Source organism: Rhinopithecus roxellana, chromosome 16 (assembly GCF_007565055.1).
Source record: "Rhinopithecus roxellana isolate Shanxi Qingling chromosome 16, ASM756505v1, whole genome shotgun sequence".
In the NCBI taxonomy this organism is placed as follows: domain Eukaryota; kingdom Metazoa; phylum Chordata; class Mammalia; order Primates; family Cercopithecidae; genus Rhinopithecus; species Rhinopithecus roxellana.
Genome location: NC_044564.1, coordinates 22736753 through 22754426, shown reverse-complemented (window position 1 = coordinate 22754426; position 17674 = coordinate 22736753). Strand labels below are relative to the sequence as shown.

The window sequence follows — 17674 nt, the reverse complement described above, 5'->3', positions numbered from 1 at the left end:
GATGAAAGTTGCAGTGAGCCAAGATCGTGCCACTGCACTCCAGCCTGGGTGACAGAGCAAGACTCCATCTCAAAAAAAAAGAAGAAGAAGAAGAAAAAATTGTGCAAAAAACTTTCACAGACCCTTTACCAAAGAAGGACATCAAATGGCCATTTAATCAAGTATATGAAAAGATGTTCAACATCACTAATTATCAGGGAAATACAAATTAAAACCACAATGAGCTATCCCTTCACACGTGTTAAAATGGCTAGTATCAAAAAGATGGAAGATAACAGTTGTTAGCAAGGATATGGAGAAAAGGGAAGTCTTGGACACTGTTGATGGAAATATGAGTTAGTACAGCCATTATGGGAAATGGTATGGAGGGTCCTCAAAACATTAAAGATAGAAGGTACCATATGATCCAGCAATTCCACTACTAGGTACATATCTAAAGGAAAGGAAATCAGCGTATTGAATAGATATTTCACTCCCACATTCACTGCAACATTATTTACAATAGCCAAGATACGGAATAAACCTGTATTCATCAATGAATGAATGGATAAAGAATATGTGGTATATATACAGTGTGGAATCCTATTCAGCCTTTATAAAGAAGGAAATCCTGTCTTTTGCAACAATATGAATGAACCTGGAGGACATTAAATAAAATAAGCCAGGCGCAGAAAGACAAATACTGCACGATCTCACTTACATGTGGAATCTAAAAAAATCAAACTCATGGAAGCAGAGAATAGAATAGTGGTTACCAGAGGGTGGCTGGAGAGGGTGGTGCAGGAGGAGGAGAGGGAAGAGGGAAGAGGGAGGGGAGAGGATTGGGAAAATGTTAGTCAAAGGACACAAAATTTTATTTAGACAAAAGGAATAAGTTCAAGAGATCTATTATACAACATGGTGACTATAGTTAGCAGTGAGTTATATACTTGAAAGTTGCCAAGACAGTAGATGTTAAATGTTCTCACCACAAAAAAAAGATAAGTATGTGAGGTAATGCATATTTTAGTTAGCTTAATTTAGCCATTCCACATGTGTCATATTTATATATATTATGTTGCACACAATAAATATATAATTTTTGTCCATTAAAAAAAGTTTAAAGGAAATAGCCATCTAGTACATTAAAGGGTTCGTTATTATTAGTCATGGCAAAATGCAAATCAAAATAGCAATTCAATGCCTCCTCACCCTCACAAGAATGCCTGAAATTAAAAGACTGGTAAGCATATGAAGCATATGGAAGCAAGTGGAATTCTCATAGTATGTTACTACTGGGAGTAGAATATAGTTTAAGGACTTTGGAGCTTTTATTCAGTTTTTTCAAAAGTTAGATCTATGACCTAACAATTTTATCCTGAAGCATTTACCCAAGAGACATGAAAACATATGTCCAAATAAAGACCTGTCTGGTACCCTTATTCATAATAGCCTGAAAAATGGGGGAGAGAACCCAAAATATCTATCAGGAGAATGAAAGAATATAACATTGTGGTGCATCCAAACAATGGGATAGCAATGGATGAATCTTTTGTTGAGAAAAAAAGCCCAACACAAAATACATTCTTGACACATGAGATCCAAGAATAGGCAAATGTAATCTATGGTGATAAAGATCAGAATATCCTTTCCTCTGCTGGAATCAGGGATTGAGTAGAGGGGGGCACAAGGGTACTTTATAGAGTGATAAAAAATGTTCTAGGCCAGGCCCGGTGGCTCACACCTATAATCCCAGCACTCTGAGAGGCCAAGGTGAGCAGATCGCTTGGGCCCAGGAGTTTGAGACCAGCCTGGGCAACATAGCAACAAAGAAAATACAAAAATTAACCAGGTGTGGTGGTGGGTGCCTGTAGTCCCAGCTACTTGGGAGACTGAGGTGGGAGGATCACCTAAGCCCAGGAGGTCAAGGCTGCAGTGAGCTGTGATCATGCCACTGCACTCCAGCCTGGGTGACAAAGTGAGAACCTGTCTCAAAAACAACAACAACAACAAACAAATTTCCAGTGGCTATACAACATGTGATACAGCAACAGATTGAATGCAGAAGCAGGTATGAAAATCCACCTGAGTTCTATTAAGCCAGACATTACAGAGATTTGCAAAACTGTAAAACAGTGCTATTCTTCTCGCTAATGTTTACTTTGGAAAAGAGTTATTTTTCATAAAAATGATACTTATATTAACATGTAATGGGTTTGTTATAATTTTAAATAACTTGATAACTACTTTAAAATTTGCTTAAATTTTTTTCAAGATGGGGTATTGCCATATTGCCCAGGCTGGCCTCGAATTCCTGGGCTCTCCTGCCTCAGCCTCCTGAGTAGCTGGAACTAGAGGCATGCCATCACACCAGCTAATTTTTTTTTTTTTTTTAAGTAGAGATGAAATCTTGCTATGTTGCCCAGACTGATCTCAAACTCCTGAGCTCAACCTATCTTCCTGCCTTGGCCTCGCAAAGTGCTAGGATTGCGGGTGTGAGCCACTGTACCTAGCCTAGAATAGGCAAAATTAATGTATGGTGATATAAGTATAAATAGTTATGGCCTCTAAGTTACAGTCAGCAGGGAGGCATTAAGTCAACAGTGGCACAAGGGAACTGGCTGAAATGTTGGATGTGTTCCTTAATTGATTTAGATGTGCTTATGGATGTACACATTTGTCAAAGCACATCAAGCTGTACCCATAAAATCAGTGCATTTAGTTTTTGTAATTATGTCACCATTTTAAAAAGTTGGCCTCATAATATTTATTTTATGAAATGAAATGGGACAGTCTGGGGATAATAGTCCTCTTCGGAGCATTGTGAAGTTTTAAACTGCCTCACAAGAATCTGTTAAAAAGAAAACATGCAATTAGAGTTTAATGCTAGTGTCTACACTGAATCTTCATACAGTCGAAGCTGATATCCCTTCATGGGTTGTATGTGCTTTCTTAAAAAAAACAGATTTTTATGATGCATTAGTATGTCAGGATTTTACTCATTGCTTCTCTCTAGAAAATAATTGCCTCTTGATTCTTTCTGGACTTTTTTCTCTTTAGGCCAACAGAACTTTTCAGGAGTTGTAATGCACAGTCAGATCAAGGAGCCATGAATGACATGAAGTTGTGGGAGAAAGGAAGCATCAAGATGCCATTTATCAATATACCTGTTCTCGATATTAAAAAGTGCCAGCCAGAGATGTGGAAAGCAATAGCTTGTTCACTGCAGATTAAACCTTGTCATAGTAAATCCCGGGGAAGTATTATTTGCAAGTAAGTTTCTTTCATCCTAATGATTCTCCAGCTTTAGTTCAGACCCTCCATGATCTCTAGCCAGAGCCTCTCCATAGAATTTTCTCTCTCACCACTTCCTTTGCCTGTCACCCCCGTAAGTCAAATGCTTTCCCACTTTTTCCTCCTCTAGTTGAAATACTGCTCCCCTCATCACCACCTGCTGGCTGTCCTTGTCTCCTCTGAAATACCAGACATTCCCATAGAATCTTCCCAGATTTCTCCAGCTGAAAATAATTTATCCTTACTACAGATTCCTATAGACCTTTATTTGTACTTCTCTTATGGAACTTGGTTCATGAAACATTTATTAAATGCCTCTGATGCACAATTCTATTTTTATATGTTAATTTCTGTACTTGTCTTATATTCTGTTAGACTTTGCTCTTTTTTTTTTTTTTTTTTTTTTTTTTTTGAGATGGAGTCTCACTCTGTCTCCAGGCTGGAGTGCAGTGGCATGATCTCAGCTCACTGCAACCCCCACCTCCCAGGTTCAAGCAATTCTCCTGCCTCAGCCTCCCAAGTAGCTGGGACTTACACGCCCAGCTAATGTTTGTATTCTTAGTAGAGATGGGGTTTTACCATGCTGGCCAGGATGGTCTCGATCTCTTGACCTCGTGATCCACCCGCTTCGGCCTCCCTAAGTGCTGGGATTACAGGCGTGAGCCACTGCACCCAGCCAACTTTGCTCTTCTTAAGGAGCTTATTTTGCTTAGGAAATCTAGGATCAAGTAAAGATGGGAGCTGCTATAGTGGGTGAAACCAAAAGCATTTAACACATAGTAATCTGCCCATGGTTCCTCACACATCTTTTTTTCCAAAAGTTTTCCAAAACCAAGTTAACATCCAGTCCCTCAGCTGTTGGTATGTGGCTCAGTGCTGCTGCGTACCTCAACAATTTCAACCTTAAACTGAGTCCAGTCTATTCTCTGACTTGGCTTGGGGATAACCTGATGGGGAAATACTGAGGTATAACAATTAGATGACAAGCAAGAGGCAACAAGAGGGGAATATGTAGACTCTTAGCACAGAAAACTTGTAGGAGTCAAATCCCTATTGAAGACTAAGAACATTTTAAAGTAAATGGACTTTCCAGTTGTTATAGGCCAGAGGCTAATGTTGATAACTAAAAAGAGACTTAGATAAGGAAGGGAAGGAGAAAAGAGGCAAGCAAGCAAACAAGCAAGCATAAGGTCCTAGAAGTGAGGATATATGATTTTTGCAGAGAGTAAATCAGACTAGCTTCATTTAATTTCCTTTCAAAGATATTGAAAAGCCATATTGCTGGTAGTAACAGTACGAAGAAGTATACAATTTGAGTAAGGACTTTGGTCTCAGACAACAGAAAGTTAGGGATGCTTTGAATTTATTATTCAACCTGAGCTCTACTGTGACTCCTGTTCTCTTTTGCCATACTTAACCAATTATGAAACATGTTAAGTTATGACAACTCACTTTCTGGAAAGCTTCAGAAAAAAGTGATGCTGACTAGACAACATGAGGAGGTTCCTCAAGCTCTAAATTTATGTGCATTTTTTTTCAAGATCAGATTGTGTGGAGATTCTTAAAAAATGTGGAGATCAGAACAAATTCCCTGAAGACCACACAGCTGAAAGTATTTGTGAGCTTCTGTCACCTACAGATGATCTGAAGAATTGTATACCTTTGGATACATACCTCAGTAAGTACTTTTTTGTATGTGTGTTTTTAGATTTCAAATACTTCTCTCTTCCAACTATTTGTTTTACTATTTGTTTTGGATGAGCATTTAATCTGTTGAGGACATGGGGTTCAGTGATACCATCTCAATCACAGACTCTTGTTTGCTTGGACTTTTTGGCCCAGGAAAGAACTGTTGTCTTAAAACATGTAAGCAGAAGTGATTCTATCAGTCTGAGGAGGTATGAACTGTTGTCAGTCAGGAATTCTAAGCAGTGACTCAGGGGGCCAGCATTCTCAGATAACCAGCTCCATATCATGCTGACTTCTCACCATATTAACGACTAGAAAGTGGAATTTCCCCCCAGAGACTATCAGCTTTTTGTTATCAGAGTATCAGTGGATAAGAGCCAGGAATTGGCTTGGACTTACTCACCCAACAGGGTATAAAAAACGATAGTCTAGGCCAGGCACGGTGGCTCAAGCCTGTAATCCCAGCACTTTGGGAGGCTGAGGCGGGCGGATCACGAGGTCAGAAGATTGAGACCATCCTGGCTAACATGGTGAAACGCCATCTCTACTAAAAATGCAAAAAAAATTAGCCGGGCGTGGTGGTGGGCACGGTGGTGGGCGCCCGTAGTCCAGTTACTCGGGAGGCTGAGGCAGGAGAATGTCGTGAACCTGGGAGGCAGAGCTTGCAGTGAGTGGAGATCGCACCACTGCACTCCAGCCTAGGCGACAGAGCAAGACTCCGTCTAGAGAAAAAAAAAACAAAGATAGTTTAGCTTAATATGTAAAAATGGAACTTATCTCACTGCTTCAGTTTTTCTCTGCCAAGTACTCCTGCCAAGAGCTAGAAGAGCGTGTTGCTATCTCATTGAGGGATCCGGGAGCTGGAGCTCAGCTTCTTGGCAGTGAGACAAATACATGGTAGAAACCAGGGGATGACAAGTAGAACTCCTACTCACTCAGTAGTTAAGATAAGGGAGGTGTTCAGGCTGCCACCAGGGGGCATCTGTGCCATGAGCTGGCTGCAGAGGCAGACAGTGAAGTCAGCTCCTACTTACTTTGTTTTCCTGTGTTAGATAGGATTAACAAAAAACAGAACAAATAGAAGTAAAAGAAAGCCCAGAAACAAATAGTCTAGGGCTTCATCATCAGGAATCCAGGCTCCTTTTATCCTTCTCCACCATCCTTAGCATTTAGCTTCCATCATCAAGATTACTTCATGTACTTTGTCATCACAACATGGCTACTAGAGTTCTGGCCACCATATTCTAGTTCCAGATGGTAAAAAGAAAGGGAGAGAGCAAACAACTTCTCCCTAGTCACACTGTCTACCCTTAGTTGTAAAGAAAACTGAGAAAGATTATTTTTTTAGCTGTGGGCCCATTGCTGCCCTAAGTAAAATTGGAGATCTTTTAGTAATCAGGGAGAGAAAAGTATGTGCTAGATTTGTAGCTGATAGTATTTGCCATATTTTCTCAAGACCAACAAAGTGTGTCCCTTAAACTTTGTGACCAATATAGCAAAAAAGAGAGCATTAGACTGGAACTTAGACCTTTGTGACTGAGCAGATCACTTCTTTGAGCCTCGGCTTCCCTATTTATGAAATAATTAGGCAAAATGAGATGAACTCCAAGGGGCCTTATACCTCTGTTAGTCATAGAGTATGAGTCTGGCCTAAAATCAAGTAAGCAACACTTATTGTATTTATAATTCTAGATTCTGTTACAGCAGGAAAATATTTGTGTAGAAGGAAACTGTATCAATGGGAGGAAAATTAAATATCTGTTTAAATATCATACATAATTTATATCAAGTGAGACTCTTCCTTGGCCATGATTTCTGAAGTTAAATGTAATCATGGTTTGGAGTCCATACATATTACCATAATAAATTCTCATTTATGATAAAACACGCTAAATTATCCCTCTTAGATACCTTATTTGATTACCCTATCCAAAATATACCTATCACTTTCTATCCCCTGACACTACTTATTGCTTATAATTTTCTGATTTAATTATTTGTTTATATATACACATATACATACATAGCATATATGTGTGTGTGTGTGTGTGTGTGTGTGTATATATATATATTTTTTTTTTTTTTGAGATGGAGTCTCACTCTGTTGCCCAGGCTGTTGTGCAGTAGAGCAATCTCAGCTCATTGCAGCCTCTGTTTCCCGGGTTCAGGCCATTCTCCTCCCTTAGCCTCCTGACTAGCTGGCACATGCCACCACGCCCAGCTGAATTTGGGTTTTTTGTTTTGTTTTTTTGGATTTTTTTTTTTAAGAGAGTCCCATTCTGTCTCCCAAGCTGGAGTGCAGTGATATGATCTCGGCCCACTGCAACATCTGCCTCCCGGGTTCAAGCAATTCTCCTGCCTCAGCCTCCTGAGTAGCTAGGATTACAGGCACCCGCTACCATGCCCAGCTAATTTTTATATTTTAGTAGAGACGGGGTTTCACCATGTTGGCCAGGCTGGTCTCAAACTCCTGGCCTCCGGTTATCCACCCGCCTCAGCCCCCAGAGTGCTGGGATTACAGGGGTGAGCCACTGTGCCTGGCTCATACATAGTATATTTATTGTCTGTTTCTCTACTAGATGTAAACTCTATGTTAGAGACTTGTCTATTTTGTTCATCACTGTATCTCCAGCACCTAGAACCTTACCTGGAATATTGTAGATCCCAATAAATTAAAAAAAAAAAAAATGAATGAACGTATGTTTATGCTAAATTTATCATTTCACAAATGAAAGAATCTCGGTGTTTTAATGGCTTGGTAGAATCAGGCCTTTATGCTCATGAGCTCTTCGTTTATTCCAGCCATAATTAATTCAGATAATTTACAATTCTCTCTTACTCTTTTAGGTTGGTTAAACTAATCTGTTTTGGTTTTTTCAGGGCCAAGTACTTTAGGTAACATTGTAGAAGAAGTAACCCATCCCTGTAACCCCAATCCTTGCCCTGCCAATGAGCTCTGTGAAGTAAACCGAAAAGGATGTCCATCTGGAGATCCCTGTCTTCCATACTCTTGTGTTCAAGGTAAGAGGTAGGTGGGTGTGAGAAGAGGATGGATAGGTGCTGCTAGTGTTTTTTTATAGGAGCTATCTTTCTTTTTTTCAATCCTGCTCCTTCTGTAATATAGGGGTTATCTTTGGAGTGAGATTATAAGTGACTTCATGTTCTATATTGTGTTTTTCTATAATTGAGATTTTCTCATTAAACATTATTGATGTAAGCAGAAAAAGACAGACACTTGTAATTTTCAGTTGTTATTTAAATTGTAAACTAATAATAACAGTCTAAAACTTCACTCTTATAATGAGTTGCAGGGTTCTAGACTATGAAAGAAAAGAAGCTCAGACCAGCTTTTTGTACTTTCTCTTCTATGTGGTAATGTTTGAAAAAATATACTCTATGTTGTTCATGTTTTTTCTTTTCTTTGTTTTAGTATATAGAGAAATAGCATATTCAATAGAATGTATAGCTATCTTCATAAAGATTAATGTTATGTTGAAATGTTTATAACTTTAAGGCTGAAGGATTTTTATTCCGTGGAATTTTGATAGTCTTTATCTTTCTGTCAATCCCTTTAAAATATAGTTGTTGCAACATTTTGCTTATTTTTTTCTATTTCCCAGTTGAGAATGTTTCTTTATCATGTTAGAATCAAGATTTTTTTTAAAGTTGTTTTTTTTTTTTGAGACAGAGTTTCGCTCTTGTTACCCAGGCTAGAGTGTAATGGCGCTATCTCGGCTCACTGCAACCTCCACCTCCTAAACTGAAGCAATTCTCCTGCCTCAGCCTCCCAAGTAGCTGGGATTACAGGCACCCACCACCATGCCCAGCTAATTTTTGCATTTTTAGTAGAGACAAGGTTTCACCATGTTGTCCAGGCTAGTTTTGAACTCCTGACCTCGGGTGATCTACCCACCTCAGCATCCCAAAGTGCTGGGATTACGGCATGAGCCACCGCACCCAGCCTTAAAATATTTTTAAAGTAAAATAAAGCAAAAGAAGAAATAAGCATGATGTCTCAAAGGATCATCTATAATATATATGTAATACTGTAATATATCGGCTATAGAGTCGTAATAAATCTTATCAAAATAGGAAATGTTGGACTGTTTTAAATTTCAAGATAGTATTTTCTGTCCATTTACCCTTACATTATAAGTTGGTCAGTATTTTCTTTGGCAAGAAAATAAGATATAGTTACTTAAAATGGTGACATCTGTATTTCATATTATTTAAATATAGAATTCAATTCAGGGGCGGGGCACTGTGGCTTATGCCTGTAATCCCAGCACTTTGGGAGGCTGAGGCAGACAGACCATGAGGTCAGGAGATGGAGACCATCCTGGCTAACACGGTGAAACCCTGTATCTACTAATAATACAAAAAAATTAGCCGGGTGTGGTGGCGGGCACCTATAGTCCCAGCTACTTGGGAGGCTGAGGCAGGAGAATGGCGTGAACCTGGGAGGCGTAGCTTGCAGTGAGCCGAGATTGTGCCACTGCGCTCCAGCCTGGGTGACAGAGTGAGACTCCATCTCAAAAAAAAAGAAAAAAGTAAAAAAGAATTCAATTCAGAATCCTCTTGTTTCATTAAACTCAGAAAACCCATCATATAATAAGATAGAAAATGGGCTTTCCATAAGCCCACCCAAATATTCAGTTTTTCCTTGAATTTAAGGTATACTTATTTTCCATCACTAAAAGTTTTTCTGAACAATATTATTCTAAAAATACTGGCCAGCTGCGGTGGCTCACGCCTGTAATCCCAGCACTTTGGGAGGCTGAGGTAGGTGGATCATGAGGTCAGGAGTTTGAGACCAGCCTGGCCAGTATGGTGTAACCCTGTCTCTACTACAAATACAAAAATTATTCAGGTACAAAAATTAGCCAGGTGTGGTGGCGCACGCCTGTATTCCCAGCTGCTTGGGAGGCTGAGGCAGAAGAATCACTTGAACCCGAGAGGCAGAAGAAGTTGCACTGAGCCAAGATCGTGCCAGTGCACTCCAGCCTGAGCAACAGAGCAAGACTCCATCTCAAAAAAAAAAAAAAAAAAAAAATATATATATATATATATATACACACACACATACTGTTAGTTTCCCTATTCCATTTTTAAAAATATCTGTGATTTTAAAATATTTTTTACTAGCCCCCAAAAGTAAAAAGTTACATATCTTACAGCACTTTTATTCTGAATGATAGGTAACTTTGGGGTACAGATCTGTAATCACCACCATCCTCCAGAATATGGAATTTTCATTTGAGAGGTATGCTTTTGGACAATGAACCAAAGCAATTCCTTAATTTGATGAAAGTTATATTACATAATCTTTAATAGTGATTTAGTACCTATAAGACTTTTGTCAAGTGTATATCTAATGTTATAAAACAATGTCATAAAACAGTACCATCTCTCTCAGCTAATTTTTGTTTGTACAGGTTGCAAACTGGGAGAAGCTTCTGATTTCATTGTCCGTCAAGGGACACTAATCCAGGTGCCATCATCTGCAGGGGAAGTTGGTTGTTATAAAATCTGTTCATGTGGACAAAGTGGACTCTTAGAAAACTGTATGGAAATGCACTGTATAGACCTCCAGAAGTCTTGTATTGTTGGAGGAAAAAGAAAAAGTGAGTCTTAAGCTCTGTTTTGTTTTTAATATAAGATTAGTTATTTTTACTTTGTAGGAAGAATATTGGATAGATTCTGACCAAAGAGTAAGGTCTGCATATCAGCTACTCCAGGGCAGTATTTTTCAAACTATACAGAGCACTAGGACTTCTAAGGAAGTCTTTAGAAGTCTTTTCAAGAAGGGGCTAATGGCTAATAATAATTAATATTTATTGAATTCTAATCATGTGCTAAACACAAAGCTAAGTCTTGCCTTACATTATCTCATTAAATCCTCCAAGTTACACTTTGATATAGGCAATAATACCTGTATTACCCTTACTGCATAGATGAGGAAACTGATGCTTAAAGAGGTCACCCAGCTAGTAAATGACCAAAGCTGGATTCTGCTCCAGGTCTAGTTGACTCCAGATCCCTTACCCTTTACAGGCAAGGACACAGATAATCTTCCTTTCCTCAGGCATACCCCACCCCACCCTCACTTCACCAGAAATGAAACTCAGATTTTGACATCATGGAAGGCAAGTGGGTATAGGCACTACACTATTACCGGTTTGGGAAAAAAGTACATTAAAAAGTACTTTGACCTTTCATTTTGGGAAAAAAGTACATTAAAGAGTACTTTGACCACCTTCCCTAAAAATCTTAGACTCCACTGCTTCCTTAACCATCTTTTACTTGTAGCCCCAACAGCTGTTCGTGTCAATATATGATTTCAAACAATTGTGAGAAAACACCACTTTTGAGGATCTGTTCCCTCCCCACAAGCTCACTCTGCTACCCCATTTCTACTCCCATCCCCTATCCCTTCAACCATAGTAGTTCAGCTTTTATATGCTATTTGGTTTATTCTTCTGTGTGAGATTTGATTAAAAAGAAGAGTGCTCTTGGCTAAAATTAGCTCTCAAATTTCTGCCTTAGACCAAGTCAGGTGTTTATCTCTTAATCCATATTCTGCTCAACTAAACTGTAAAGGCAGGTACTTTGTATAACAGAAAATATCAGGACAGATTTATTCCTTCTGTAACATTTCACTGACTAAATACCTATTCTGTACAAAAGAGCATACTAGTGCCTTATGGAGCTGAAACCAGGATGAGGGATGAGATCTTGCTTTATGTGTTAAGATGAGAGAATTTGAGCCAAAAAAAGTTGCAGACCAAGTGCTCTTCTGGGAGCTGGGCATTCCTGCTAGGGCGTCAGAAGAGTCTTTGATCCAAAGATGGCATCAGGTCTGGCCCTGAAGATACGAGCTTGCAAAGCAGAAGGGGCAGCCAGAAACATTCTTAGAGGATAGGGAGCAGCCTGGTAAGACCAGCACTTCAGGGGCTTGGAGAAATACACTAGGAGGCAAGTACGAAAATATAAATACCACAGATTTTACTCTAGTTGGTACATTCAGAAGTCATCTTTCAAGAATGTTTGGCTGGGCACAGTGGCTCAGGTTTGTTATCCCAGAACTTTGGTAGGCCGGGGCAGGCAGATGGCATGAACCTAGGCGTTCAAGACCAGCCTGGACAACATAGTGAAACCCTGTCTCTACAAAAAATATGAAAAGTATCCAGATGTGGTGGTGTACACCTATAGTCCCAGCTACTTGGGAACCTGAGGTGGAAGGATCACCTGAGCCTGGGAAGCAGAGGTTGCAGTGAGCTGGGATCACGCCAGTGCACTCCAGCCTGGGCTATAGAATAAGACCCTGTCTCAAAAAAAAAAAAAAAAAAAAAAAAAGGAATTTCCATTTTAAAACTTGTTGAACTATTAAAATTGTAATATGTGCTCTATTTCTCAATGCGTGATACAGATCAACATTTTCTTTCTCTTTCTGTCAGGTCATGGAACATCCTTTAGTATTGACTGCAATGTCTGTTCTTGTTTTGCTGGCAATTTGGTGTGTTCTACCCGCCTTTGCCTCAGTGAGCACAGTTCAGAAGATGACCATCGTACCTTCACAGGTGACTGTGATCGTCCAGAGTCTGTCCTCAGGGGCCATCATTTCTTTGCACACATTTTTCCCTTCAAGGCAGCTTCTCCAGTCTTAACTGCAAGTGTACCCAATAAAATCAATACAGAATCTAAGGGCAAGATGCTTTTCCTCCCTGGATCTTAGTTTCTTCCTCTGTGAATTGAAGGTGTTATACTAAATGGTGTCTTAGGGCCCTTAGCACTAATGTTCTGGAATTTCATGAGTCAAAAAGAACAGAGCCAGTGATTGGAATGGGTTTAATTAAATTGAACTTTTCTACCTGGTAAAATACCCCATTTACCCCCTACCGCTATGATCTAAAATGTCCATGCATGTTCTCAGTTTGTTTCTCAGCACCTTCTTCCTCAGCCTACCTTAGCTTACTTCTTCCTCTAGACTCCCACAAACAATAATATCCCAGAATATTACTTTCTTGACTTTCCTATGCTTTGCTGCTCTTATTATTCTTACACCAACATAAGTAAGTGAAAAGGCTAGTGAGATGGGATGCTTTCCTCCTGTGAAGCTGTTGTTGCCAATAGCAACAGCACAGTCTGCTGGTTTATCTTGATATCTGCTTTTTCCTAGATCTAAAATACCTTTGGTTGTGGGTTAAAAGTTACTAGGTAGTTGCCTTTGCCCCCATTTCATGCTGCTGCAGTGGCAACTTGATTCTTCTTTCCCCAGAATTAGTATTACATGCGGAGAGGGGTGGGGGCTGGGTGGAGGAGAAGTGGAGGAGAGGAGAGTAAGGATTTACCAACCTTGTACTTCCAGCCCATTGGAAATAAAAAGGGGATCAGAAATAAGAAGTGAATGGCAGACTGGTGAGGAAGTAGAGGTAGGACGAACTCTACCCCAGCCTTCACTGCTTTATTATCATCATCCTTTATTATTAACCTTTGCCTTGCTCAAGTGAGGACTATTCATTCTGCTTAGAGAAACCATAGAGGGATGTGGGGATAAAGAATAAGCAAAGGATTTACAAGGAAGACTTTTTTTATTTTTTTGTTAATGTCTAAATGTTTTTAGAAGTTGAGCTTTACAACTAGCAAGACCCCTGTTTCCTATAGTGTGTGGCCCATGGTGTCCTGGGATAAATTAAGTCAATGACTGTTGATCTAACAGACTAAGGAAATTTTACTGACCCATAACTGTGCCACATTTCTTGGGACCCAGTGTCCCACTCCAAATGTGACTCAGAGAAAGATGTTCATAACAATTTGTAAGTCTTAAAATTACAATAATTTTCTAAGTTACCATCTTGGACATGAGAGTGGAAGGAACATACAACCTTCACTCTTTCTTTTTTTTTTTTTTTTTTTTTCTAAGAAGGAGCTTTCCTCTTGTTGCCCAGGCTGGAGTGCAATGGCGTGATCTCAGCTCACTGCAACCTCCGCCTCCTCAGTTCAAGTGATTCTCCTGCCTCAGCCTCCTAAGTAGCTAGAATTACAGGCATGCACCACCACACCCTTCTAATTTTGTATTTTTAGTAGAGACAGCGTTTCTCCATGTTGGTCAGGCTGGTCTCGAACTCCCGACCTCAGGTGATCCACCCACCTCAGCCTCCCAAAGTGCTGGGATTACAGGTGTGAGCCACTGTGCCCAGCCCACTCTTTCTTATGCTTGATATGAGCCTTTAACATTCAAGAAATACCCACACCAGACTTCAGACATCTAAATTCTAGATTTTATATGCCAAATTGGGAGAAACAGTCTTTACTTTCCCTACCTCCAGCCTTGTTAATAGGGGTCTCTATCTGGGATCAAGGTCTAGAAGCCCTCAACTAGCTGGCAATAAAAGGGACAAAGGAAAGCCATCTTGCAGACAAGCTATTCAGAGCATTGCTGCCTTTAAAAACACTGTCAGAGATACGAGAGATTTTTCCTGACTTAATTTACAATTCTATTTTAACATGAGACCTTCACATGATTGCTCATGGTTTGCCTTAACAAGGAAATACAAGGGGAAGGGAACATATAAGGGGAGGGAAATACACACATACATATTTTTGAGGCTGTTTCCTCTCCTCAGGTCTGCCCTGTAACTGTGCAGATCAGTTTGTCCCCGTATGTGGGCAGAATGGGCGCACTTACCCCAGTGCCTGCATTGCTCGCTGTGTGGGCCTCCAAGACCATCAGTTTGAGTTTGGATCATGCATGTCAAAGGATCCATGTAATCCTAATCCCTGCCAAAAAAACCAAAGGTAAGTCAAATGCCTTCTTATTTTATTCAACTGAAGACTAGTACTTACAAAGCATCTACCATATACCAGACAGTGAAAACCCAAAGGTAAATTAAGAAATTGTCTCTGCCCTGAAGAGTTTGGAGTCTGGAGGGAAAGAGAGCCATGTAAAGCTGCTTGATAAGGTGCTGCTCTCGGGAGCCCAGAAGTAGGGCAGTTAATGCAGCCTGGGCAAGGCTCTGGCGGAGCCTCTAGAGATTGTGATACCTAGCTGAATCTAGAAAGATGAGTAAGAGATTGTAGGCAAGGTTTGCAGTAGAGAAAAGGTGGTGGTGGTGAAGGCAGACTAACAAGAGTCGTGGCTGCTGGAAATGTTATCTCCATAACATTGTTGTGTCCATGTTATCTCCATAGCATGGTGTCTGTTGGGCACTAAAGCAGTTCTGTAAGACTGAAACAGAAAATGTAACATAAGGAGAAGTAGCAGAAGAGATGAGAGGAAAGGGTGTATTTTTATTAGTAGCTGTCACCTGATAGTCAAGGGAAATTTTCTTCTAGTTATATGCATCCGTTTTAGAAGTTGGACGTGAGAAATCTCTGGAAATGCAACTTCACTACTATTTGAAAGTATTTGTTTTGAGCTCCTTTCTCTACTGTTTCCTCACTTGAGCTCAGAAGACAGTTGTCTCAGCCTTAATGATGGATTTCTGCATGTGGCAGCCACCAGGGCAGGCGTCTTGCTGACCCTTAGGTTACAGCCTTCTGGAAGCAGAGTATTTACTGGCTTACCTGAATGACCTGAACAGTACACATTCCAATGCCACAGTGCTTTCCTAAGCAATTGCTGCTTCTCCATCCTGAAAACCCTGGTGTAATATGGAAGAAGGGGGAGACTTTCTCATGTGTTAAAAGAAATGGCAAAGAATTAGTCATCCATCTGCCAAAGTTTATACAATGAAACTAATCCAAGAAAGTTTCTATGGAAAGAAGATAGGATGCAATGCATAAAAAATAAGCTGAAAGAATAATACAGGTTGTGTTGGGAGGTAGAATTGAGGATTGTTTTCATATTTGTTCATTGTTTTCTCCATTGGCTAGCCTTTCTGAATAAAGTTGTCCTGCTTTTATAATAAAACAATAAAAATAAATGTCAAAGTGGGAAGGCCTTCCTGAGTATATACAAGATTGAAAAATTAGCTACATGAACCTCAAAATTTTCTGCGTGGTAACAGACAAATGACACACTGGAAGGAATATCGCAGAGAAAGCACTGATGTCCTTGTAATATAAAGAGCTCCTGCAAATCAATTTGAGAAAGATCAACCTAATATCAAAATGGACAGAGATCAATAACCTAATAGAAAAATGGACCAAGGATATAAACATAAAAAAAGAAATCCAAATGGTTCTTAAACATTTGAAAAGGTACTTTTATTTGTTAGGGTAAGTAATTCTAGCAACTGTATACAAATTCCAAAATACCAATAATTTCACAGAGTAGATAATTACATAGAGCCCATTTGTTTATTCAGCAGGCGGCTTTCCATGTGGTCATTCAGAGACATGGGATCCTTCCATATAGTGACTCTGTCTTCTCCTACAGCCTCACAGTCCTCTTCTGGGTCTTCTGCATTTGGGCAGCAGATAAGAGAAGGGGGATAGTGGGGATTGCTCTTAAGAAGCTTTAATAGGCCACATCTAAAAGTAACATTCATCACTACTTCCAGCCACATTCCATTGTCTAGAACTCAATCTGTTGGCCATAATGAATTCCAGGGAGACTGGGAGATATAATTTAGATACATACCCAGGAAGAAAGTGAAGTGAATTTGATAAACATCTAGCCAATCTGCCACAATGTTTAACCATCCTCATATTAAGATAAATGTAAATTAAATTAAAACTACAATTGTATACCACTTTCCATCTGTCAGACTGGCAAAGCTAAAGTTTGATAACATAATATAGGGAAATAGCTGCTTTCATACAAGAAAGAGCTGGAGGAGGATTGGTACATCCTCTGTGGAGGGTAGTTTGGCCAAATTTGCAGTTTTAAATGCACATACCCCTTGGATCAGCACATATAAATGCTTATCCTTACATGAAATATATCTGGAAGGATAAATAAGAAAGTGATAGCTCACACCTGAAATCCCAGCACTTTGGGAAGCCGAGGCAGGCAGATCGCTTGAGCTCAGGAATTCGAGACCAGCCCAGGCAACGTGGTGAAACCCTGTCTCTACCAAAAATTAGCTGGACATAGTGGCTCCCCGCTGTAGTCCCAGCCACTTGGGAGGCTGAGGCAGTAGAATCGCTTGAACCCAGGAGGCAGCGGCTGCAGTAAGCCAAGATGGTCCCACTGTACTCCAGCCTGGGTGACAGAGCAAGACTCCATTTCAAAAAAAAAAAAAAAAAACACTAAAACAAAGAAATTGGTAATAGTGGTTCCTCTAGGAAGGGGAACTAGGTGTCTGGGACACAAGAGTAGAAGGGAGGCCTGTTTTTCACTGTGTACCATTTTGTACTTTTTAAGTTTCACCGTGGGCTTGTATTATCTGTTCAAAAAATAATTAATTGTGGCTGGGCACAGTGGCTCACACCTGTAATCCCAGCACTTTGGGAGGTAGAGGTGGGTGGATCACTTGAGGCCAGAAGTTCAAGACCAGCCTGGCCAACATGGTAAAGCACCGTCTCTACTAAAAACACAAAAATTAGCCAGACATGGTGGCACACACCTGTAATTCCGGCTGCTCAGGAGGCTGAGGCAGGAGAATCACTTGAACCCGGGAGGCAGAGGTTGCAGTGAGCTGAGATCATGCCACTGCCCTCCAGCCTGGGTGACAGAGCAAGACTCTGTCTCAAATAATAATAATAATAATAGTTAAAAAAAGAAAGAATTGTATTCATCTATCAAGTATCTACTGATGTTCCAGGC

General features: G+C 40.0%; 1 protein-coding gene and 1 long non-coding RNA gene across 2 annotated transcripts in view; one reads left to right on the top strand and one right to left on the bottom strand.

Moving 5' to 3' along the window:
• The window catches only part of RECK (reversion inducing cysteine rich protein with kazal motifs), an 86907-nt gene that overhangs the window by 60516 nt on the left and 8717 nt on the right, over positions 1-17674 (top strand). The window contains exons 11-16 of the mRNA XM_010369934.2: positions 3040-3252; positions 4815-4951; positions 7843-7983; positions 10398-10586; positions 12420-12542; positions 14589-14760. Of these exons, the coding sequence (XP_010368236.2) occupies positions 3040-3252; positions 4815-4951; positions 7843-7983; positions 10398-10586; positions 12420-12542; positions 14589-14760 (975 nt within the window). The remainder of the gene's footprint in view (positions 1-3039; positions 3253-4814; positions 4952-7842; positions 7984-10397; positions 10587-12419; positions 12543-14588; positions 14761-17674) is intronic.
• LOC115893851 overlaps positions 12555-17674 on the bottom strand; it is a 26271-nt gene continuing 21151 nt past the window's right edge. The window contains exons 2-3 of the long non-coding RNA XR_004053872.1: positions 14651-14742; positions 12555-12629 (exon numbers count right to left, since the gene is read on the bottom strand). This is a non-coding gene — a long non-coding RNA (uncharacterized LOC115893851). The remainder of the gene's footprint in view (positions 12630-14650; positions 14743-17674) is intronic.